Here is a 25,275-nt window from a genome sequence, read left to right as displayed (position 1 = left end):
CTGCCTGGATGAGATGCATGACAGAAATATCGTAGCAGTGACAAAGATAAGCATTGATGTCTTCACTCACTGCTTGTGTGTGTGTGAGAGCAGTCATGAACAGTAACTCGACACGCAGAGTTTCATAACCTCTCTCATCTTCCTCTCTCTGGGTTGCCAATCATGGGTCTAATGTTTCTATGCTAACTTGAAGCGAAGCTAGTTCATCCAATTTAGGGATTCATGCAATTTAAAGGGGCCCTATTATGAAAAATCGACTTTTCCATGTTTTTCAACCCTAAAATGGGTCCCTGGGGTGTCAATAAGTCCCCACAGTATCAGAAAAGACCACCATCTCCCTGTTTCACTTTCTCAGTTTGAAAGAAATCCTCCCGATAAACGAACGGTTTGCAGAATGTCCACTAAATGACGTCAGCACCGAATTTTCCTGTGCCTTATATGGGACATCTCGGCTCATTAGAATCGCTCCACCTGTGTGGTCCCGCCCACATAATTCCCAAACCTGTTGGCTGTCAGTGTGATGTACATACAAACCAGTTAACCAAAATGCCAAAATCAACGGAAAGCGAGTTGGCAGTCCAATTGCTGATATTTACTGGCATCGTCGGAGCATCTACGATGGAAATGTGCGCACACGCGTCCGTAAATGTGTGTTTGTGTGTGCGACGCACTTCACCGACAGGAGCTCTGACAACATGGGTCGCTACAGCTCAGGATATACCTCTAACCTGGGGCCAAAGTTTGGATCAGTACCGACAGTCCGAGAGCCAACCACAGACACTGAAGCGGTAAGTTACTAAATATTATGTAATATGCCGTGTTACAGTTTACCGTTGCTTTCTTAGCATTGGTGTGTTAGCATTGGCGTGTTGCGTTAAAGTTAGCATTGGCGTGTTGTGCTAAAGTTAGCATTGGCGTGTTGCGTTAAAAGCTTCCATTGTATTGATATTGAGGACCGTTAACGATACGTAGTACTGCGGGGGCCAAACCTGTAAAATAACGCTAGACATCAGCTGCTTGGGAACGTTTTGTAGCTCGAATGCGGCAGCAAGAGCAGCTGATCTGTGTTTGTTTACACGCCGATGCAAAGACGACGTCACCAAACGTTTGTTTTTGCACCGCTAACGAAGGATTTTACGAGCTATTGGTGCGTCACCACGTCAGTTATAGTGAAATAGTAACGTGTTCCACATTTCAGATGTAGTGGTAAACTCTGACTGTCTGTCTGACTGTCTGTCTGCTTACAGAGCAGCAGCTCCCATCAGCGTCCCACACCGACCCACCACAGCTACTGTTGGCACTCACCTGTCTAGGAGGACTACAGGCTCCTTACCCAAGTAAAGGTGTGTAGCCTGACATGTAGCCTACTTGAGATCAGGTTTAACAGCAACTACTAGTAGTTGTGCAGATGTGTATTTCTATTATGTGATATCATGGGTTTCATTCCTCCATACAACTCTGTTACAGCTACTGTGTCCTGCAAGGACTTTGGTGTTGGCACAGCCATGGTTCCAGACCCGTTTCACAACCACTCCAATAAGGAGACCATCACAGAGAGCTCGCCTGGACCCGGTAGAGGAGGAGGATACTTTGGAGGGCAGCTCTTCCTTGACTTCAGAAGAGCTTGATATGACCCTGCAGAGTCGGCCACAAACAGTTTGCGTTTGTGTTCTGATATAACTGTGAATTTCAACTGCTGATTAATTTGACAATAAAGTCTTTACAGTAATTGTAAAATGTGTCATGGTTAATATTACTGAAGTAACGTTCAGGAAGACTGCATAATATGTTGCATAGAGGGATTTATTTTTTATAAAACACAATTGATAAACAAACAACAGACTGCTGTATTCCTCTTAAGTGTAAAGCACCATAACCAGCTGTATATATATTTCATGCGTTTTGGAGAGAGAACATTCAGACAGACAGTTCCAACCAGGATGTCCCACCATGCAAGCCTCTTCCTCCTCCAGCTGCTGCATCCGTCTTCTTACCTAGTGTGAATCATGATCATCGTCATGTTATATGAATAATAATCTCAACAGACAACTTGGTGTAACAAAGTAACATTACCTGTGGTGTCTCCATGCAGCAGACATGTTCGGTGTCTGAAGGCCCACTTAGTCACCTAGATGAATATAGTACAGAATTTGAGCATTTCAACAACAAATCTTGTTAATATGGTAACCTGACTGACTTTGCTGACAAGCTGAGGTGTTAACCTCATGTTTGAATTTTGTAACAGTAAGTTTAGCACATAATGTTGAGATGGAGCACAATCACGTTTATAAAACACAGCACACAGCCTATAATTCACAATTCAGCACATAATTCTGGAGGACGACATACTGACCAAACCCTGTTGCTTGTATATCTTTATATGTGTAGAGGATGACGTTTTTAATCCCGTTAATGTGATGTAAACAAACTGCCCGCATACAGGACGCTGTTTTCATCGGGTTTTCATCCGTTTAAATATAATGTTCCCCATTTGGAAAACATGCAACTGTGAACTGTCAACAACACGGCACTACTAACAATATTAATTGTTGCCGAAAATAGCTCAGAGATACGTTACTTATAGAGCGAAGAACGCAGCATTAGCGTCATTGTGGCTAGCGCTAGCTACGCTAACACACATCGAGTTACCGTCCAAAACGTTACACAGACATGTTAACTAACCATCCAGGTTCGTCCTGCTGCATCCGCGGCGTCGGAACTTCTACAGGAGCTGGTCCTGGTTCTGGGTCGGAGTCCGGTTCGAAGCGGTACGGCTGGACCGCTGTTAGTTTGTAGCGTAGAACCATAACCATGGCAACAAGCTGGACGCGGACAGCACGGGGCGGAGAGACACAACCACTTCCTCAGTAGGAGCGGGGTCAGGGGTCATCTCATTAGCATAAGGCTACACCCCGACAGAATCACCCGTTTGAAAAAGTGGGGTAAAAAAGCTGAAAATGAGGAGTGTGATCCACTCCGAAATACATGTTCCGATTGTTTTTTCCAGTTGAGGAATTCAAAGACCAGGTTTGGAGACATCAATAACTTATATTAACTTGTGGAAAAATAGCATAATAGGGCCCCTTTAAATGAAAAGATTGTAATAATTTTTCATGTATCTGCCTTGACAGCTGTATGGAAAAACAATGCAACAAAACAACTTCATTAAGACTTAAAAACAGCTTAAACTATAGATCCACTTTTGTGGATTCAAGAAATCCAACTTGTGGAAATGAAAGTCTTCTCAAACCTTTATTCTGTCTTTTCTGTCAGATATGGTTTTCTTTCCTCTTCTCCTTTTCTACATTTAAGCCATCTTTTCTCTCTACATGTTTTCTTTTTCCATCTCCCTCCTCTCAGTTTAACTTTCTGTTTCTCTCTCCTTGAAAGAGTCCAATCCCCAGAGTTTTGGGTTCGGAGTTCATTTTCAGCATCATAAAGTGTGAGAGAGAAAAGCAGAGAAAGCAGAGGGTGATGGAGGCAGAAGGAGAAAGAGATGAGGAGAGACAGATCAGATAAAGTGGAGGCTTCAAGACAGACCAAATAAAAAAATCTGAACCGTAACAGTAACAGTATTCAAACTCTCTCCAGGAACCAATCGGTTTGCACTCATTTATGTAAAATCAAATCGGTGAAAACCAAAACTTCAAGCCAGCTTCTGTGTTGTTTTGTGGTACGTGTTTGTATTACGGTAAGAGCGTGTAAGAACTGACTTCAAAATAAAAGCACTTCACATTCATGTTCGTCAGTCAATAAGTCTGTCAACAATGAATGAGTAAAGACATAAGTGAACAAAATAAAAAAGAAATTAAATTATTTAAGCAAAATGGATAAATAGGAAATAATACATTAAATGCGATAACTCAAAAACAATTATTACTGCCTGCAAAATGTATTTCAGAGAAAATGTTGTACTCCTATAGGAATATTTACTGAAACGTATAACAAAGAATACAATTCCAAAGACCAATATCACCTAAAAACACCTTTACATTCTCATAAATGAGCCAACTTCCTGCTAAATTGAGATTAGATTGAAAAGGAAATGATCCATAGTCCATATTAATTTTACTTCAGATTGATAGCACACCACCTCATATCAGGACATTGCACAATACACCCTATGAAGGGATTGTGGAAATGAAAATGTAATATCCAATACACAGTCAATTAAATTGTATTTACATAACCCTATTATTCATTTATATAGAGACAGAGACAGACTCTCACCAAACACACTGAGCTCCCAGCATACAGCCACTGTTAGCGGTCAGCTGGTCAACACACTCAGTGTCACATATTCTCTGCAGGGGTCGGCATCTCATACAACATCACGGAAGCACAGGTTTTACAGTAACTTACTACAAACATGCTCCGTGCTTTCCTGTGGGACCTGACTTGGCCCACTAACCCCATTTGTTGTGTGCATGTTAATGTGGTCCCACCCCTTCCTGCTTTCTTGTCCCCACAATCCACCCCCTCCCTGTGCGTCTCTGGGGACCCTGCACCCCCTCGCCACGGTGACCTCATGCCCCTGGGCATTGTGGGGGTCTGGGAATGTGTCTCCTTCAGCAGGACCAGCTGGAAGGAGAGCAGCAACATGCTGCAGGAGCTGGAAAAAAGATGCCCCTCAAAGAAACCGATGACAAGTCAGTCTTTAAAAGTACCATGAAATCAGAGAGCTGACGCTGTGAAACATCATTTACTAACTCAAGTCCACCCTTAAGTTAGCTGAAGTCCCTTCCCAACTCCGGTTTAATGCTAAACTAAAGTCGTCAATCCCAGATTGTCTATATGAATGTGTAATACATTTGATGTGCTCAGTACAGAATTGCAAGTGAAAACAACCACATGTATATGCTGTCAGGTTAAATCTCCCTCTGAAGCTACAGGAGGCCCTGCTTGTTCCCTCTCGCACACAAACAGCTGTATGCATGTTTGGGATCAGAGGAAGGCAGCTCCTGTGTCTGTTTCGATGCCTGAGGAACCATGACAGATCTCAAATAGGCGTTATAGAAGATGTAGAAGTAGTTGAACTGCAGCTCAAGAAGCGATGAAGGTCTCACACAAACCAATAGAGACAATGCAGACACATTTTAATACTACAGAGCCTTTTACAGCAACCGGCATCAAACGTGTGTGCTAAATGTCCATTAGCAAAAGTTGTGGAAAGTAGCAGGTACTGTTTTCAGCTCGGTCGAGGTTCCAAGCAAGCCGATACGAGAAGGTAAAAGGAGTCAGAGAGAACACACACATCTCGTAGCATCAGAGAGACGTCACTACCGGACTTTTAGGTGTATATGAAGTCTTATACTTCAACAGTTATGTTACAAAATGAGACGTTCTTGACGTGTAAAATATCTTTGACAACCATACATATTTATTCTGAAATAAGGTCACAGGAAGAGGCGGGACTTTGCCTCTCTATAGCGGAGTTTGGTTGTACTGCTCAATGACTTGCAAAATAGTCTTAAAAACAAGCATGAAAGAGCCGTGGTACGATGGTGGATATTTCCAGTCTGAATGATATTCCTGCCACATCAGCCCTCCACTACAGCAAGGCATGTGTGAATGAGACTGTAAAATGTCACTGCAAGCTTTGATGTTCGCAGTCAAGTCTGCGTGATAACGACAAATAAAAAGGAGCTCCGCAAAGGAAGTGTTTTGATGTGGGACTGAGAGTGAAGCAAACCCTGGTATTTTGGCGACTGGATCCTGAGTGGAAACCCCAGACCCCTCTTCCACTTTACTGAACTTGTCACAACGAGCGACCCCCAAACCCAACGAGCCCTCCCCTCTGCCTCCGAGGCCTGCCTCTCTCAACCCTCAGACCTCCTCACAGCCACAATGGAGGAGCTCACATCTGTTCCACAAACCCAACAATGGTGGAGGAGTGAAAGACAGAGAGAGGGAGTGCAAGAGAATACAGACTCCCCCAATTATCTCACTCCTTCTGCAACAACCACTCCCACTGCTTCTCCAACCCCCACTGCACAAACACACATATCTTTCTATCTCTTCCATGTCCAAAACCCAAAAGGCCCTTGGGACTTGGGCCTATTGAGGAAACTTAACACTTGTACAAGAGAGAGAGAGAGAGGAGGAGAGACATGGAGAGAGAGGGGGACACACCCCAGGGAGATGGGAGAGAGAGACTAAAGTGAACTCTCTGCTCACATGGCCTTGAAAATATTTCCATTCTTTGCACAGAATCAAGGTCTTTCTCCATTTCTTTGAGTTGGGAGTGTGCAGTCGCTGTGTGTGTGTGTGTGTGTGTGTGTGTGTATGTGTATGCTCGTAGTCCTAATGGATAAGGGCTAAAGAATGCAGCTAACTCAGTGGTGCGATGGCCATTTGCAGCTGCTCCGCACCATCATATTGTTGAATTTCAACCCACACACCCAAAACCACACAAACTCTCTGTTCCACACGGCTCTTCACTTTGAAATGGGGTTGAACAAAGACAAATCAATAGACTAAACGTAAACTACTGAATATGTAACATTCTCATTGGATCAGGGATTTATTAAATCACAATAAATCATCACCATAATTCTGCATCCTGACCAGATACCATACTACCATATCAGCCTGCATGCAACTTGGCCCCCAATCATAGAGGCCAGTTTTAGTCACGTGTCTTTTGACCTACTCTGCACAACACATATGGTACATTTTACAACACATGTGAGTTTATAATCCTGTTTGGATAAAGAGTATCACGAAGGTAATCTTTTTCTATTCAACCACTATGCTTCGTGTTTCTGCCGAGTACAGGGGAGAAAGTTCTACCTCCACAGCACATCTGCATGTTTTATGGTGACTCTTCACTCACATGCTGTGATGCAAATATGAGCAGAAAAGGGAGGCCAAACTCTCACAATTAAAACAGCACAAGTTATGTTAGTTAATGTTAAAGTTAATGTTTTCTGGTTATGTTACAGCTTTGGTTCCACAGCAGGAAATAAGTGCTGATTAAAGATTAAACACTGATTTTTTTTTTATCCTACAACTTAAACCTTTGCTGTTAAGGATTATAATTTAAGGTCCTGATAAAAATGTTAATGCTAAAAAATGTCTTTCCTGACTCTGTCTTGACAAAAGCTATCACCATCCTTCATCCCACTAAACTAACCACAGTTGTCCCCAGATAAAGCTCTGTATAACAAGAGTGGTGGCACCCAATTAAACTTCTACTAAATACTACTACTTTGCCGTATACAGCCTAATACTTCCGGCCACTGTATAGAAGTTGATGTAGTCAGCGTGATGTTGCCCATTGGTTTGTGGACTACGGTTATGAAGCCTCGAGTTTCTTCTCGGCCATATTGGAATTTTGCAACCAGTGAACAGAATGAACCACATGGGTGGAGGAGCGACGGGACGATCTGATGAACACTACCGGCAACCTTACTGGATCCATCTGGTTTCTGGTGTGAAGCTGTTAACACAGATTCAAGGTCAACTTTACAGCTAAATGTCAAAGTGATCTCGGCGGCTAATTGCTGTGGTCACGACCTGTCAATAAATCAATATTTGACTCTAAATGGACCATAATTTACTAAATGAACATCACTTTGTATTGAATAAGACTTGAAACTAGAGATTGGGACCATAAACTCACATTTACTGAGATAATAGAGAGAGGTAGGTTCATTTTCTCATAGACTTCCAGGCAATTAGACTTCTTTTTCCAATGAGCGGAGTTGCCTCCTGATGGCCAGTAGAGAGAATGCAAGTTTAAGCCACTTTAGCCTTGGCTTCACTTTTCAGACCCAAATGTTTAGACGCCTGGTTTAGACCAGTTTAGACACTATGCTTTGAAAACAAAATACGTGATCGGATTCTCCGTAGCAGAATTTCAAACCCAACATTTTGCACTTCTTAGGTGACTGAAGACAGAAGAGGTTACACGTTTATCTTGTGTAGAGCCAAACATCATATATACACAGTAGTGAGTTTTTGGGTCAAGGATGACTTGAGGCGTGCAGATGGTAAGAAAGCCACGGACGGTAAGATGCCAAAGAAGCAGAATCATATCTACACAATACAAGCCACTGTGTTATAACGGGCCCTAAATAAAACCCCACCTTGCAGGCCCGTCTTACCTGTGTCCTGTCGGAACTGGTGCATGGACTGGAGATCTAGGATGTAAGGCGAGAGCCGGCTGTCCACCTGGCCGAGGACCACGCTCCCTCCGCGGGGGTCGCTGCTCCGGATGGCCGCCTCTATCTGGTGGGAGACGGCGGGGCTGTAGGGCCGCCACCGTCCGTGTTCGTTCAGCCATTCCCACACCACCACGACAGAGGCGAGGAGCATGTTGTTACTGTTGGCCCTGGACAGAAGAGAACGATGAAAACACGGAAAACACATATCTGTCAGCTGGAAGTGTCGCTCAGTCGGAGACGAGCGAGCGATTTGTTTGCCAAAATAAAGCCTGCGTGCTCTCGGCAGAGGCCAAGCACACACACGGTGGCACATAAACACAATGTTATTATTTACGGGAATACCATTTGAATGCGGCCCCTTCTGGTAATTACCAACCAGGGGTAATGCTAACGCAGACCGACTGTGCCCCTAAACAAAGCCAGGTCGTGGACTTACATGGAGCCGCGGCGGAGCTAACGGCAGCAGACGGCGGGACATTCTTCTACGTCGATCCGGACTCCTCGCACTGCCGAGCGGGGAAGGAAACCCCGGCCCTCGCTCCTCGTTATAACGCCGTTAATGCGACGTTACACCGGCGGTGAAGCAAACCGACAACGAAGCGGCCTAAATGTTGTCGTTAAAACGTGCTAGTTGCTCCAGACACACCGACGGCTTCACCAACCGACGAGTCGTTTGTATCCAGCGGCGGCCTTTAACGTGTTGTTGGACTCTTGCCTCGGCGGAAGAAACGTCCTCCGTGTGGGGACTAGGTTTAAATCCCCGACAGGACCGGGCTCTTTGGGCTGTAGACCGCTGTAGTTTGGGGCGTAGCGAAGCCCAAATGTTGAGAAAGTAGTGGCTCCCAACAGCGCAACCTCAGTAGTAACCCGGGTCACATCGGAACAGGTTCAACCGGTCCGGGCTCCGGGCGCACCGGGGGTTTATACCGCAAACACACGTAACTAACAAAGTGTCCGGTGCTGATGGCGACGGACACCCGGACATGTTTGTGTATCAGTCACGCCGAGTCGTTTAAATATTCACCTGTTGATGCGAGCTTCTGGGTCCGGTCTCTCCGCTCCTAGTCCAGAACAAAACCCGGGAACGCCACAGACTTCTTCATCAATTACATCTACCCTTCTGTCCTCTCGGCTCCACCATGGCGCTCTCCTTCTCCCCTAACTTTATCCCCGTGTTTCTTTCTGGTAACACAGCGGAACCAGGTTCCCTCTAACGGGCCGAAGGTCCGCCCGTCTTACTCGAAATACTGAACTCTGCCATGTTGCTATCCTTCCGCGTCCATCTTTACTTCACTGTGGGGGAGTCGGTTTGGGGCTACACGGGGAGTGAGGGGGCAGCAGCCGGCTCCAGACCCTCACCACGCCCTGTGCCCCCCTGGTGATGGGGGCCGACGACCAATAGAAAAAACGCTGGCCCCCAAAACTTTCACACACCCGGCGTCTACTTCATGTGCCCGGATTTGACTTTTTCACACGTGTTTAGGTTTTATTACACCCACACCTGCCGCTATTGTGAAAGTAAAATTAAAGTCGTGCTTTGGAATTAAATTAAATTACAGCGTAATAAAAACTTTTCCTTTGGTCACTATATTCACTGACAGGCAGCGTCGCTTACGGAACGCAAGGTCAAGACTGGTGTTTGTGTTTTGGGGGACACACTGCTGCCACCATTATTACTGATAATTATGTAAATTAATACATATTATTCTATCTATCCATCCATATTAACAGGAAACCTTATAAACTTCTTCGTCGTAATACACTACAGGATCAGTTAATTATTGTGCAGATCTAGACAACGAATTTTAGTTATGTATTTTTGTTAAAATGCTACAAATCGATTTAGAGCCATTAACTACGTTTGTTTAGATATTTTTGAGTTTGTCTTTGTGGATACACACTGCCACCTGGTGGATAATTGGGATATCACAAATTACAGTCGAAATCATGATAATTAAATCCGGCGCAGGCCTTTTTGAGGGCGCCTTTTTAATAGTATGCCGTCAAATAATGCTAATAGATTATAGGTGTGCATGTCACTTGTACCTTCCCACCACTTTGTATTTCCCACTCTTAACACTACGTGTTTTCTCGTTACCTGCTTATTCCTATTTAACGCAGTATCGGGTCACTGGGGCTGGAGTGTGACGTGCGTGGCAGAGGTTGTTACTCTTGTAACCGTCAGCAATACCACGGCAATATCACAGGCTGTATAACGCAAAGGTGAGAACACTAGTCTTGGTAACTATTTAGGCAAATGTGACGTCATGTTGCAGTATCACGGGCTCCATAGCTCAGGGGTTAGAGCACTGGTCTTGTAAACCAGGGGTCGCGAGTTCAAATCTCGCTGGGGCCTAGGATTCCTTTTACATTTTTTGATCATCGTGATAAAATGTTTCTGGTGATCGCGCGTTAAATCTCGCTGCGCACTAATAAGGCGGCAACTTCCCTTTCTGAAAACTGAAGCCAATGTTAAACATGTATACTCTTTGCTGGTCGCTACCACGTTACCAATGCAATCCTTTTTATTTTTTATTGAAGGGAATCCATTACATACATTTTGATATATATGTAAAACGAACACAAAGAACAATAATAAACAAAAATGAGAAATATGAAAATTACGATTTATTAAATGCCCCTTAATAACTTCATGTCAATTTTCACCTCTCAAGTATGGTGTTTATTCTGTATATATGCTCCCGCTCGGTGATGTCGTCCAAAACATCTCTTTTCATTGTTGTGCTGATGACACTCAGTTGTATCTCCCCGTTAAGCCCACTGACCTCAGAATGCTGAGGTCTGCCTGTCTGACATTGTAACTATTCACCCTCCATGAAAGGAGCTATATGAAAGGTAATGGCGTGAATGAACGACCAGCTGACTGGCTAAAATTGCTGAAAGATATGAAAAAACGATGAAAAACTGTCCCTTTTCCCCACTGAACCACACAATCTCAACCACAGTCCGTTCAGCTGCTGGGTCCCGGTGTTGTGCAGGTGTTGTGCCAGTGTAGGTATCCCCGACAGAAATTGTTTCCCCTGGCTGCGGGAGCTACTTCCTCTGTCTATTTTGAGGGGGGATACAAATTCTGGCAGACATGTAAACGTCTGAAATAATCTGTTTCCCCCCCATAACTTTGTGTATAAGAGAAGTAACTTGCTCATAATCACAGAGGTTATAGAGTAGTATCTAAAGAACACACAAAATAAATCATTTGATGCTCAGACTTCATCTGTCTACTATAGTACATTTCGAGTGAAGTAGCTTAAATAGACGTAATTGAAGCCAGAAAACAATCACAGTGGTCTTGATTTTGGATATTGACGTATATTTAGTTCGACAAATTCCATACCAGGACTTGAATTACAGCGTGCTATATGTCAAATCACATGAGGAAATGATTACCTTCGTTTTGCCGTTCAGTACTAGTACAACGTTACGACGTACAAAAGAATAAAATCATAACGCTGTTGCTCCGCCTTCAGGCTTCCGCCTGAATGAATGCGCGCTACCGCAGCCAGGGGAAACAATTTCTGTCGGGGATACCTACACTGGCACAACACCGGCCTTGCATCACTCCAGTCAAGGTGAAATGAAGTATACATTTATGGAATAGCTTCCTTTTTGTTTCTAATATAGCAAACTTAAAATGCAGGAAATGCAGACACTATGTATAAAGCGCTGTCACTAAACATCCCCTGGACTCTGCGTTCAACCTTGTTGTTAGCAACATAATGCGTTGTCTACTCTTTTACTGCATGTTAGCCTCACCCTCGTTTACTAACCACAGAAAGTCCATTTATACTGTAGGAGCCTTGCGTGTTTCCTTTCGGTGGTGTCAGGACAATGCTCGCGTCTTCACGGAGTAATAGGATCTATATTTAGTCTATAATAATCGCACGTTAGCAGAGCCCGGATAGCTCAGTCGGTAGAGCATCAGACTTTTAATCTGAGGGTCCAGGGTTCAAGTCCCTGTTCGGGCGGTATATTTTTAATCCTACACTTTCTGTGTGTGTATCTCTCCACCGTTTTTTAAACATTATGTTACACTGTACTGCCGATTTTATATGTTTTATTCAGTTATAATTTAAATATTTGAATGTCTATTTACACATCTTTTGTGTGAGTAGCTTTGTAAAATGACAATAAAACCTCGAAATTAGTCTTGGTACAGTACCACCACCTGATGAACTGAGAGGTCATGTCTTGTTCATTTATCTGATATTGCTGTTGGTTCCTGTCTTCTCATTTTGTGAGGAAGTTTCTAATCACTTACCATTACCATTTACCATGAGGAGCATATGCTGAATAGCTCTTGTAACAACAGTCAGCATGCTCTGCAGGAAGTAGACCTACACTAACTAAACATTACTTACTATATTATTAGCATTATAATAAACGTATTATTATTGTTTGTTTATTTATTTTGCCGGGGCTCCTAATGACGTAGAAGGTTAAAGGTCCACCCAGCGACAATGACACATCTCGAGCGTTCATGCTGGACGGAGGAGCATGAAGGGAACTCAAACAGCTGTGTGTGTTGTTGCTGGTTAGTTGACGGAAGTGTAGCAAGCCCAATGGCGGTGTCAGCTGTCCCTGTGTAGGAGCGGCTTCGGTTTTTAACCATCAGACTGTGGACTGAGATAAGGAACCACCGGATGAAGCAGCGTTTACAGGTGAAACGTTAGCTAGCATTAGCATGTAGCTATGGCTGTCTGTCAAACCAGCTGTCAGCGTGATGTTAGCTCACATGGACTGGCAGCTTTAACCAGCCGGGGGTTTGCAGGGGATAAAAGCAAATGCCGAGTCTAATGTTTGTCGGCGTAACATTCAAAGCAGTCTAATGAAACATTTGCTGTCACGTATGTCGCAGTCGCATGTTGTTTTGGTGGGCACATGATTAGCTAGCATGCTAACGTTAGAACTTAAGCTAGCTATCTTAATTTTATACTGCGGCGTATCTAACTCTTGTAAGCGGAGATAAATCGTATTCCTCAATTAAGACAGGTCGTTTGGAGCACAGAGACACGGCTGTCAAGGTCTGTTTCAACCTGGAAGCTCAGCAGGGACATGTTTGGCCAAGATAGCTGTTTGGGGAGGCAAGGCTAACGTTAGGTTTTGGGTGGTCCAAGTATTTTAGTTCTGACTAACTGACTAACTCACTAACGACGTATGACATACAGTCTTCCTGTAATATTTGCTGTCAGTGTACACCGAGTCACAGTCCTAGTCCATGACTCATGAGTCATGTGCATGATTCATAGTTGTACAGAAATGCTAACCTTTAATCTAACCTAGCCTTTCTCCGATTGTCCTTACTCAGAATGGCAAATAATGGATATGTGTTGTAGAAAATGTCATGTCATGGTAACCCTGGACTAAATAATTGCGATTCACGATATTGGGGAAAACAAAATGGTAAATTTCCTTTATCGGTATGATTGAAAATATGGTCACAGTCTCTAAAATCTGTTTCAGGATGGCAGGAGTGTTTGACATAGACTTGGAGACGGAGGACGTCAGTGACACAGAGGTCTGTATCCCCCAGTCACTGCTAAGACTTCTTCTGATCAGTGACCTGGAGAAAACAGGGTGGAGAAAACAATTATTTTGCCTCCTTGCAGGTTGTTTCTACCACAACTACATGATCCTAAACATTTTCAGGATTTTTAAAATTAGATTTGTAAATGGCACTGATCGGCGGGCGTGATTTACACGGTGCCAGGTGAAGAGGCCTGGTTTATAGTGGACAACAATTAAGAAATGGACTTTGTTTAACCTCATGGCTTTGCTGTTCCCCGGGCAGGATGATGTCTGTGACTTCACTGTGACAGAACCAGAATAGTACGTTGATTTACCATTACATTACAAAGAAAATGCATGCAGGTATAGTTATTTATGCTGATACTGCTCTTTTCTGTGTTATGCCCAGTGTGCAGACAGAGGAGGTGGAGTTGACCAGTGAAATTGTCAACAGAGACAGCGAGAGAGTTGGACCTGACTGTTTTGAGCTTCTTACTGTGCTAGGAAAAGGAGCCTATGGCAAGGTGTGTGTGTGCGTGTGCGTGTGTGTGTGTATATACTCGTATGATTACATTTGATCAATAACATTGATTGGTTGATATTCATACTAAACAAAATGTCTTTCTTCAGGTTTTCCAGGTGAGGAAGGTTCAAGGTGGTCAGATAGGGAGCATATTTGCCATGAAGGTGCTGAAAAAGGTACTTTGTTTCAGCCCACAGCTTCACACAAAATGTACCTTTCATCAAGTTGTTCCTCTCTTTCAATGTCACAGTGTTTTATTCCTGCCTCTCACTTTCTCTCTCCTTCTGTTTGTCCTCCTTTCTTCATGGTCCCCCTCCATTTCACACGGCACCATGCTCACTTGTCTTTAGGCGAAGATAGTATGTAATGCTAAGGATACGGCTCATACACGAGCAGAGAGGGAGATCCTGGAGACGGTGAGACACCCGTTCCTCGTGGATCTGCTCTACGCCTTCCAGACTGGGGGAAAACTCTACCTCATCCTGGAGTGTCTGAGCGGTAAGACGGAGACAGTGATGGATTAACTGATGGATGTGGAGGGTTAAAACATGCCGCTAACCCCTCTGTGTTGTTGTTTATCACCAGGAGGAGAGCTGTTCATGCAGCTAGAGAAGGAAGGCATCTTCATGGAGGACACTGCTTGGTAAGGATACATACTACTGGCTAAATGCTTTGATGCAAAATCGGCAAATTTAAGGATAAAATTAGAGATGCACAGTTTCCAATTTGTCTGATTTCCCATTCTTTTAAAAGTCTGATCTGTCGATTCCTGTTTTCTTTCTTTCTAAATACTATATATATATATATATTTTTCTCTATATATATATATATATATATATATATATATATATATATATATATATATATATATATATATATAAAACTTTAAACTGCACCAAGTTACAGGGCCTTCCCGCTCCAGGTAACTGGACAAAGAAAATCAGACTGACAATGAATTGCAATGTATACACCTTTATCTAACATGTTTTACTCTCCCAGATGAAACCTGTACAACATATCTATACAACAACACCTAATGTCACATCTAATGGAGATTTATGGAGTTATAGTGCCATCCTGTGGTGGAAACAAGGCATTGTTTTGCTTGGATAACTCGTTAGTATATTTTTATCTATGTATGTATCTTATTAATTAAACACTGCCATCAGATCGGTTCAAGGCCCAGGAGAGGAAACAGTTTGATGGGTACTGTTCATGTAAGATCAGCCTCTGCCTCTAAAATAATTGATGTGTGTTTGTAGTTTCTATCTAGGAGAAATCACATTGGCTCTCGGTCACCTGCACTCTAACGGGATTATTTACAGAGACCTCAAACCAGAAAACATCATGCTTAATCACCAAGGTAACACACCTCACACAAAATGAATGTGATCTTGGTATATCTAAGGAGGTTTGTGAGTGCTGACATCTTTGGCTTTCAGAATTCATGTGATTGTTTTTAGGCCACAAAGTGACCGAATCACTAAAACATCTGGTATATAAAATGTGACCTTCTAGCTGACTAATCCCTGAATGATTCTGGTTTGAAGCTTGTTTATTTAAAAAATAACATAAAACAAGGCTAAATGGGAAAATAATTAGATTTATTATAAAATTAAAATATAGCTCTCAAAGTCATGACATGGTTTCTCTCTTGTGTTTATCTGATTGGACTTGGAGGCTTGTTGTGAGATATGAGTCCACTCTGAAGTACACCAATACAATATGTTTTAAAAACAACAATGTGGTGACGGCAGCGCACTAGTTTAAAAGGATCAGAGATGGCCTTCATTCAGCTAGACGTCCACAGGAAGAGCAGTAAGCTCACTCCCTGTGTTCACCATTATCACAACAACGTGTCACGTCTCTTCAAATGCCTCCAAAGACCAATCAGAAATGTTTTGACGATAAAAAACGAAACAAAGAGGCATTCACGAGGACCGCTACATATTCTCTTCTTGTTTTCAGCAGCTGGCCTAGAGATGGGATGATAAAAGATTTCATCAGCAGTGACTTGAAAAATCTGTCTAGCTCTCTATCATGTAGACGAATGCTCTACAAAAAGAACCGGATTTAGAAAAAACTTAAATCATCCTCTATTTATTCAGGGAGACCTTTATGATTTATAATCATCTTATTTAAGATTATTTGATTGTTCACTAAAAAAGCAATGTGTCACTGATAACCGGGTCACTTTATTCACTGAAACACCTGTCAAAACAAATAAAAAACTAACTTGAAAGAAATGATCCTGTCAGAATTTTCACAGGTGAATTTTTTTTTTCCAGAAAAGTGGTCCTGGCAAAACCTTTTTTTACCTGTTCTTTAAAGAACAGTGTGTATGATTTAGGGGAATTTATAGGCAGAAATTGAATTTTGATGTTCATAACTATGTTTTCGGTCATGTGTTATCACCCAAAACTAAGAATTGTTGTGTTTTCGTGAGCTTAGAATGAGCCGTTCATATCTACATAGGGAGTGGCTCTTCTTCATGGAGTGCGCCATGTTGCACCACCATGTGTCTGCCCAGAACAGAACAAACAGACACTCGCATGTTTATGTTACCTGAAGGCCACTGTAGTTCTGACACGCTTGGAAAGGGAGGGGGAGCAGACGGGTATTTGGCACCACTAGATGCCACTATATGCTGCAAACCTTTAAAATGCACATCGTGTGGTTTGTTTGCAAAGTCATTTCTTCTTACTCTAATATCCATTCTGCCTGGTATAGTTTGTTTTGTTCTTTTCTTTTTGAAGGACACATCAAGCTGACAGATTTTGGCCTCTGTAAGGAATCGATTCATGATGGATCCGTGACTCACACCTTCTGTGGCACCATAGAGTACATGTGGGTAGCACAGCACACGCTCTCTCTCTACACTCTTAACATTCCATCAGACTGTAGTAAGTCAGTGAGAAATTCTATCGGCAGACACACAGCTGACAACTTCCCAGCTAAATGAACTGATGTGGTGGAGACTCACTAGCACTGTCTGTTTAGCTGCAAACTACAGCTGCTGATAAATGATGGATAGGGGTTTGTGCATCAGGTTATTGTTGCACTGTCGTCTAAGTCACACCACCTTGGTATTTTTATGAGTTTGAGTACATGAGCACAGTACCCTACTCTGTACTCTAACTGCAAATTAATTTCATAAACACACACACGCACGCATCCTCACACATTTTACCTGGATAACTTCCTAACTTGTGTTGTTTTTCTGTGTGGTTTTCACGACCAGGGCTCCAGAGATCCTGACCAGGTCAGGACACAACAGAGCAGTAGACTGGTGGAGCCTCGGGGCCCTGATGTACGATATGATGACGGGATCGGTAAGTAACGCACTCACACTCCACCAACCGTACGTACCCAGGCACGATGGAGCCTTTAGTCTGGATTGTTTGGCCGGCGTGAGCCTCCGTTCCGTACTTAAGACCGGTACGCTTGTCGGCCCCGGCACGCTTGAAGAGGTGGATTTGAGTACTGTACGATTCATGCACGACCACATGCACGGGTACGCAATGTGGATATGACATAGGCTTTAATCGATCAGCCGTCCCTCTCATTATCACTCAGTGTTCTACTTGGATCTCCCCCCGCTATCGAGCCGATGTATGACTGAAAATACTGTTGATGAGTGTAGGACACAGATGGATTCTGGGTCGGGTTTGGGCTTCAGACTGGTGGTGTGAGCAGGACCAGAGCGGAACCAAACCGATAGCTGATATGTGTGGAAAAAAGAGGTTGTAAGAGAAAGGGAAGTATCCTCACTGTGGGCCCATAGGACTGGGATGAAATAGGATTTTATTGCAGATCACAATAAGCACCCACAAAAAGTTGATCATGATGAATTACTATGAATCGTAATGAAAATAAATGCTGTCTAGCTCCCTATCGTGAAGATCGAGAAGTAAAAAATAATTCCATCCTGCCCGATCGTGTGAAGACGGCGAAAGGCTTCCCCCCCAAGGCTGTGAATGAGTGTGAATGAGTTAGACCAGATTAGATCCTGAAGTGAAGGCAGCTCCTCTGCCATCAGTGTATGAATGTGTGTAAATGGGTAAATAGACTGAATGTAGTGTAAAGCACCTTGAGTAGTTGAAAAGACTAGAAAATAGGTTTTCCAAACTTCTTCTGGAGTCGTCTTTGTTCGCCTTAATTCAGGAATATGTGTGCGAGTGTGTTTAAAGTTGAGCCATAGGTTATTTCAGCGATAACGGATGAAACGTTGTTGAGTAACAACCGACTCTCTCCTGTGATTCACCACCAGCCTCCATTCACAGCTGAAAACAGGAAGAAGACCATTGATAAGATCTTGAAGTGTAAACTCAATCTGCCGCCATACCTGACCATCGACGCCAGGGACCTCATCAAGAAGGTCTGTACAACACACATGAGACCGCATCGTTTGTTGTTCTTTTCCTATACTTCTAGTTTCAAATGTGATTGGGATCCATCATTGTCTTTTTGTGATCATTCTGGCCGTCGCCATATTGGATTTTTGCAACGAGTGAAAGTTAGTGACCATATTTGGGACTGTGGAGGAGCGACGGGTGAGATAATACATCAAGAGAGAAGTAGGACCATTTTCTCATAGACTTCTATACAATAAGACTTCTTTGCATTCAGGAGTCGCCCCCTGGTGGCCTGCAGAGAGAATGCACATTGATGGCACTTCAGCACGGCGTCACTTTTCAGATCTGGAGGTTTCTGCCTGTTCGTAAGCAACAAATACAGCCTATGAGCTGAAACAGAAGAACTCGTCCAGCAGCAGTAACATGTAGACAGACAGTTCTTCTCCTGACATTGGAACATTTGTGACATCGCCTTTAAATTGTCTTGATTTGTCAGTTCAAATAATCAGTATCAGCAGGTGTTGATACTTATGTTTTTTCACATTTCTTCCAGAGTACGAAGATGTTTTAAACACTTCAAAAATTGAATAGAATCAAATGGGTCACATAGTATAAAGGGAAGCATTTCATCTATTGGAATTTATCAATCATGCATGATTGTTGATCAGGCCTCCGTCCTACATGAGAACATATCACTTTTGATATGTTGGTTTATTAACAAGTCTCTTATTTCTCTCCAGCATGTTTTGATGATCTTTCACAAAACAATACGAAAGCAAAGAATAATGATTTTTCCGTCAGTTGTGGAACATAAAGTGAGTCTGCAAAAGATCTCACTACAAAGTGAAAGACAAGAATTGTTATCCTGTTTGATATTCATTACAAAGCGTTCCGTCAACCAAAATAAATGAGCAATAGGTCAATGGATGAAGCAACATTCATCATTCCACAAGGTTTTTTTTTAAAGGGAATGGTTACTTGCAATTGATTGATTTTATTTGACCATTCTTGATATAAAAATATGAAACAGCAACCTGTGCCATACATTAAATAACTAACAATAGTCAGGAATGACACAATAAAGCCCTAAGGCTTATTTCCATTGTGGTCCCTTATTTGTTTGCCATGCAAACAAATAAACAAAAACAACACACCTTGACCATGCAGATACTTTTAAAAGCAATGTATTTACTAAAATTAGTGTAAACCTCCTGGTGTGTTTATAAGGCAGCAACCTCTGGTCTGAAAAGTGAAGCCAAAGTTCCTTCAACTTGCATTGTCTCTGCTGGCCATCAGGGGGCGACTCCTCTGGTTGCAAAAAGAAGTCTGATTGTACTTCTCTCTTGATGTATTCGGTGTTTCCCGCAGGATTTTTTTCAGCAGCGGTGGCGTGGTCCCCGAACCCTCTAGGGGGGTCCGGGGGCATGCCCCCCCGGCCCAATTTTTTTGTACCCTTTACATTGGAATGCATGAATCTGGTGCACTTTGAGAGGAGAATATGCACTTAAATCCTATTCAAACAGTCCTGTGTATTACTGTAGATGGGATTATTGGTGTTGTAACTTTGCCTTTTGTGTCTTCATTTACAGATTTTTATATTTTTGTATAGTAATATTTGTAAAGGCTATGAGTGATCCCAAAAAGAGCGACAACACGCACACACACACATAGGCCTACACACACACACACATAGGCCTACACACACACACACAATACTAGAGGAAAAACGGCACGGAGGTTGCGGTTTATAGATACAATAAAATGATTGGGCTCAGAGGGTTTTTAACACTGGTGGTCATGTAGCGACACATTTTAGCAACTTACTTCTCTCTCTCTCTGTCTCTCTCTCTCTCTCTCTGTCTCTCTCTCTCTGTCTGTCTGTCTCTCTCTCTCTCTCTCTCTCTGTCTGTCTCACTCTTTCCTTCTTTCTTCGATCTTCCGCTTCACTCGCTACTGCTAGAATCAATGTAACTTTGCAACCGTGTAGGGTAGCCTACTGCCAACAACTGCCACACTCGCTGTGTATTTTTCTTCTTTGATGTTGGTTACGTGACGATGTGCCGCGTGCTGCGCAATTGACGTTACGCGCTGTACATTTTCTAAAAGGAGCTACGTTTTTTTTTTTTTTTTAAAGGATTTTTATTGCAGCGGCGGAGAAAATTCAGCAGCGGCGGCGCGCCGCTGCTGTGTGAACGTGGGGGAAACACTGGTATTATCTCAGTAAACATTGTAAACATGAGTTTATGGTCTCAATCTCTAGTTTCAAGTCTTCTTCAATACTTTAATTAATTTGACCTTTGAGATATTATTATTAGTTGTGGTATTATTATTATTTAAAATAATGTATGTTGCGTAGAACAGATGCTATGTGTGACTGGCAACATTTTGTCTTAAACACAAATAATCCAGCAAATATTTTTTTAAGTTCACGTGATTGGTTAATGCAAAACCTGGGTACCATAGCACACAATCCTCAGTCTCTGTCGTGACATTGTTTGTTTTTTTTGCAGCTATTGAAGAAGAATCAAGCCCAAAGACTTGGCTCCAGTAAAGCAGACTGTGCTGATATCCAGGTACCGACCTGCAGCGTCTACCTTTTAACTCGCATTCATTCTCCAACAGTGGTGCTAGCGAGTGAACCCATCACTTCAGGTTTAACTCCACGGTAACTGATGCTGCACACTGACCCTGCTCCGGGGCAGGTTATGTTCAAGGCTCAATGCGCAGATCATGAGATAATATTACAAAAATACAAAGTCATAAAGCCACAGATAAGTAAGACAGATCATAGTTGATAACTGCCATTGTAGGAATCTTAGCTGAGCTATGATGCAATTCTGACTAGACGGGCCTGGGAGGAGCAGCTCATGTTTCTGTTTGTGTTGTCTGAAGGTAGGACACCCAGAAATAACAGTCCCCTGCAATAAATATTCATTGCCTTATTTATTTATTTATTTATTTCAAGATTTATTTCATAGGAATATTTATTAAATATAGGATTAAATTTCATTGCATATCAGACAGCACTTCCTGAAGGGGAACTGAAGCCATTTCAGCAGGAAATGCATTTTCTAGATTGTTCTAGTTTGTTTCATGCGTGACTTTAAACACTTTAACTACAAAGTTACACAAACAAACCAACAGATTGAGGCCGCGGTAGACCAGCGACGCCCGTGTTCTGTGAGGTAAAAAACAGTTTTTATCAAAGGAGTCTGGTGGCTGAGGGGAGCTTAGAAAAGAAAGAAAGAAAAAAGAAATGTGGCCAATAGAAAATACATATATTTGCCCTTTTGTTTCACTGCAGAAACATCCGTTCTTCAGGCATATTAACTGGGATGAGCTGCTGAACAAGAAAGTGGAGCCGCCATACAAGCCACAGCTGGTAGGTCATCAGGTGTTCTTCAGCATGGTGTCGAATGGCTTGTTCCGTTCTTATTACGCTTCTTATAACTCTGCTCTCATTTCTTCTCATCTCCAACTTTCTGTCCCTCTCTTTAATGATACTTTCTTCCAAACCTTCAGAACCACATATGCCATGAATCTCATATGTTTGACTCACTAACATTTTGGCTTCCTCTGTTTTCCCGTGTGTGTCTGTAGCAGTCGGACGAGGACGTAAGCCAGTTTGACACCAGATTTACCAGACAGACACCAGTGGACAGTCCAGACGATACGTCACTGAGCCACAGTGCAGAGCTCGCCTTTGCTGTGAGAGTCTCTTCTTCTTTAGAGTTGATTAATAATCTGTCAGTCCTCTCTTTAAATATTGTACAAAAAGCACCCGTTTTAATTGAGAACTTGTGTAGCACGATATACCGACACTAGAGACGTTACCGATGAATTGTAATTCTGGTCTGATGGTCCGGTGTTGATGTGCACGAGCAGGGCAGTGATGTGTGAGCAGCTCTGCTAGAGCACTGAATGGATCCACAACATGGTTTTTTTTTCATTTTGCAGCCGTCAAAACATAAAGTGCAGGTCCAGGATTTAGCTAGCCTAGCTAACTAGAAGATTGAAGTGAAAATAATATTAAAGCAGGACATGAACTGCTGGCTGCAATCCGTCTGATGAGCTCTGATGATGATTTTCCATCAGGGCTTCACCTACGTGGCTCCGTCGGTCCTGGAGAGTCTAAAAGAAGGCTTCTCATTCGAACCACGAACACGACCTGTACGTCGGCACAACAGCAGCCCACGCACACCCATCAGGTGACGCACACATCTGGATTCTGTTTTACTGTTTTCTCATAAAGGAGGTGAATCATTTTATCAAGCATCTCATATTATTCTATTTCTTTCAGTCCTCTGAAATTCTCCGCCGCTGGACCGTTCAAGTCCAGCATGGACCGAGAGCCAGACGTCTTCTCTCCCACCTCCACGCCGGCAGCTCCGGCGTCTCTAGAAAACGGAGCTGCCAGTCAGCCCATCAGGACACCTGCCAGGAATAAGAAGCAGAAGGACTGTCGGAGATGAGGAGGAAATCCCCCCCAAGCTGCACGACCTCAGTCAGATTAACGTTTTTCATAGTATATAGTAAGGGTTGAGTCACCGAGCTGAAGTGTTTTTGCTGGTATCATGATTTATTTTTAAAGAGGTTTAATGTAGAGTCCACTCAAAAGCCAAAATCAAAAGTGGAAAGCTCTTCGTTTCCTTTTCTCACACAATTTAAACTATTTTTCTATACACGTAAAGAAGGTCTCATTTTGTCGTATAACAGTTGAGGTTTAAGACTGTGAAAATACGTAGTTCTAAAGTCGACACCCAAGTGTGTTCATTCTCTCTCCTCCCGGGCAGGTAAGATACCGACATTTGTGATGGAACATCGCTAAGTAAAGCAAGCTAGCAGCTGCATTGGACACGTACGTCGTGTGGAAGGAGAGATGTAGTTCACACTCAACTAAATGATACTATGACAAACTGAGACTTTCAGACTTGACCTGTAAAATGATCTTTTAAATCATACAACATAGGAAGTGTTGAGGCACCGAGCTGTTCTTTTTGCTGGTATCATGCTTTTTTGAAGAAGAAGTTTAATGTTGAGTTTGCTGAAAAGCCAAAATTGGAAGTGGAGAAAGGTCTCCATTTCTTTTTCTCACGTGTTCATCTCTAAAAACAAATATAGTGGTTTTGGTGCTTCCTGTTTATCATATAACTATGAACTGGTAGATCACTACACAGATCCACCATGCTTTCACTTTAATTTGTCTCAGATTGTTACTTTTTTTCATAAAGCATTCATTTCCAATTTCCATGTCTTCAACCATAGCTCACATGATGCCACTGATATGAGGGGAAACAATGACTTGATATCAATATTTTATACAACAAGCACTGGAAGTCATGAGGTGTCGAGAGCAGGTAAATGACGGCCTTTCATTTTGCTTGTTCATGCTAGTACAAATATAGTAAAGGCAAGTTGTGATATGAAGCGTTTTGGATTTAATTAGCTCATCAGTTTTTAATTAGTTCACCAAGTGAACTAAAACTTTAAGTTGTGAGATTTGTTACAGGGTTCTGGGTGGAACTATATCATGTAGAAATGTACTGAATTAAATGCTAAATCGATCTACCAATCTTCATCAAATTAGCCCCTGTATAGTTATCAACATATTCCAACATAAAAAAGCTGTGCTCGCAAAAAACACATTTTAATGTTGGATAAAAGTATTTTGGGTTACTAAACCTATTTTTACACATGGAGAATGTAAATGCACACACACACACACACACACACACACACACACACACACACACACACACACACACACACACACGTGTGTATATATATATCTATATATATACATATATATATATATATATATCTATTCCAGAAGTGTATTTGTGAGGTCACACACTGATTCCATTCTTTCCACAAATACACTTCTGGAAGAATGGTCAAAAAGTCCCATAAACACACTCCTAAACCTTGTGGAAAGCCTTCCAGAAGAGTTGAAGGTGTTATAGCTGCAAAGGGTGGACCGACGTCATATTAAACCCTATGGATTAAGGATGGGATGCCACTTAAGTTCATATGGGAGTCAAGGCAGTTGAGCGAATACTTATAGTGTGTATATATATGACCAGTTGATCAAAGCATGCCTTTTTAAAGTATTCCCCTTACAATCAAATAAAATCTAAGAGCGGTCCATCAATATTTGTGTGAAGAAACCACATCATTATTATTATTTGACCTATTGATTATATAAATACTATTGATTAGTGCCGCTTTCAACTGCTGTGTTCCTTTTGAGACGTTTGTGGTTATTTCTAAATTCATTGCCAAATGTATAGACCATTTTGGAGTAGCCATCACGTTATGTCACTTCAGTTGTGTGAATTGTGGTGTTGAAATGGCCGATATTTTCGCAGAAACAAATGTCTTGTGTGGGGAATGGGGAGGAAAAAGATTATCTTCATTTTTATAGACATTTACAGACTGACTGTACTGATTAAATCAATCTGAATTCTCTTATCAGCTCATTTCTTATCAGTTTTCTCATGTATATTACACACAATGATGAATTAGCAGCAGCATCTACAAAACTGGCATTCTCAGTAGGTTATTTTATAATGGTTACATTAGCATTAGCATGTTAGCAGAAGTAGCATGTAAACAGTTTAAGTAGCTAATGTTATAACCACATTCATATGTTATATGTGGGATATGACATTTACTTTGGTATCATTGGTGTTACAATGTGTTG

General features: G+C 42.3%; 2 protein-coding genes and 1 long non-coding RNA gene across 5 annotated transcripts in view; 2 read left to right on the top strand and 1 right to left on the bottom strand.

Moving 5' to 3' along the window:
* The window catches only part of LOC311011478 (E3 ubiquitin-protein ligase DTX4-like), a 33,945-nt gene extending 24,479 nt beyond the window's left edge, over positions 1-9,466 (bottom strand). The window contains exons 1-2 of one of the 2 annotated variants that reach the window (XM_084006437.1): positions 9,193-9,466; positions 8,109-8,335 (exon numbers count right to left, since the gene is read on the bottom strand). In XM_084006437.1, coding sequence (XP_083862563.1) covers positions 8,109-8,319 — 211 coding nt within the window. In that variant the 5' untranslated portion in view covers positions 8,320-8,335; positions 9,193-9,466. Of the gene's footprint in view, positions 1-8,108; positions 8,336-8,604; positions 9,025-9,192 lie in introns of those variants that run through there. The other variant, XM_084006436.1, reaches the window with a different exon arrangement.
* On the top strand, positions 537-1,604 carry LOC311011479. Its single transcript, XR_014596894.1, has 3 exons — positions 537-788; positions 1,248-1,343; positions 1,468-1,604. It is a non-coding gene; the product is annotated as an uncharacterized lncRNA (long non-coding RNA).
* Positions 9,467-12,653: 3,187 nt separating the features above from the next.
* Positions 12,654-25,040, top strand: LOC311010636 (ribosomal protein S6 kinase beta-2-like). Of its 2 annotated transcripts, none has more exons than XM_084005210.1 (16): positions 12,654-12,847; positions 13,650-13,704; positions 13,978-14,015; positions 14,104-14,218; positions 14,325-14,393; positions 14,568-14,715; positions 14,803-14,860; positions 15,480-15,580; positions 16,974-17,064; positions 17,459-17,549; positions 18,488-18,595; positions 21,083-21,145; positions 21,877-21,954; positions 22,173-22,280; positions 22,668-22,780; positions 22,873-25,040. In XM_084005210.1, exons 2-16 carry the CDS (start codon positions 13,651-13,653, stop codon positions 23,042-23,044), a joined length of 1,407 nt encoding a protein of 468 aa, XP_083861336.1. In that variant the 5' UTR covers positions 12,654-12,847; position 13,650; the 3' UTR covers positions 23,045-25,040. The 2 variants fall into 2 exon arrangements, with proteins under 2 accessions (XP_083861336.1, XP_083861337.1); XM_084005211.1 differs by lacking the exon at positions 12,654-12,847 and adding an exon at positions 13,187-13,210.
* The last annotated feature ends 235 nt before the right edge of the window (positions 25,041-25,275 follow it).

The sequence above is a fragment of the Eutrigla gurnardus genome (assembly GCF_963514095.1).
Source record: "Eutrigla gurnardus genome assembly, chromosome: 3".
In the NCBI taxonomy this organism is placed as follows: Eukaryota; Metazoa; Chordata; class Actinopteri; order Perciformes; family Triglidae; genus Eutrigla; species Eutrigla gurnardus.
This window is presented reverse-complemented; position numbering and strand designations above follow the sequence as displayed.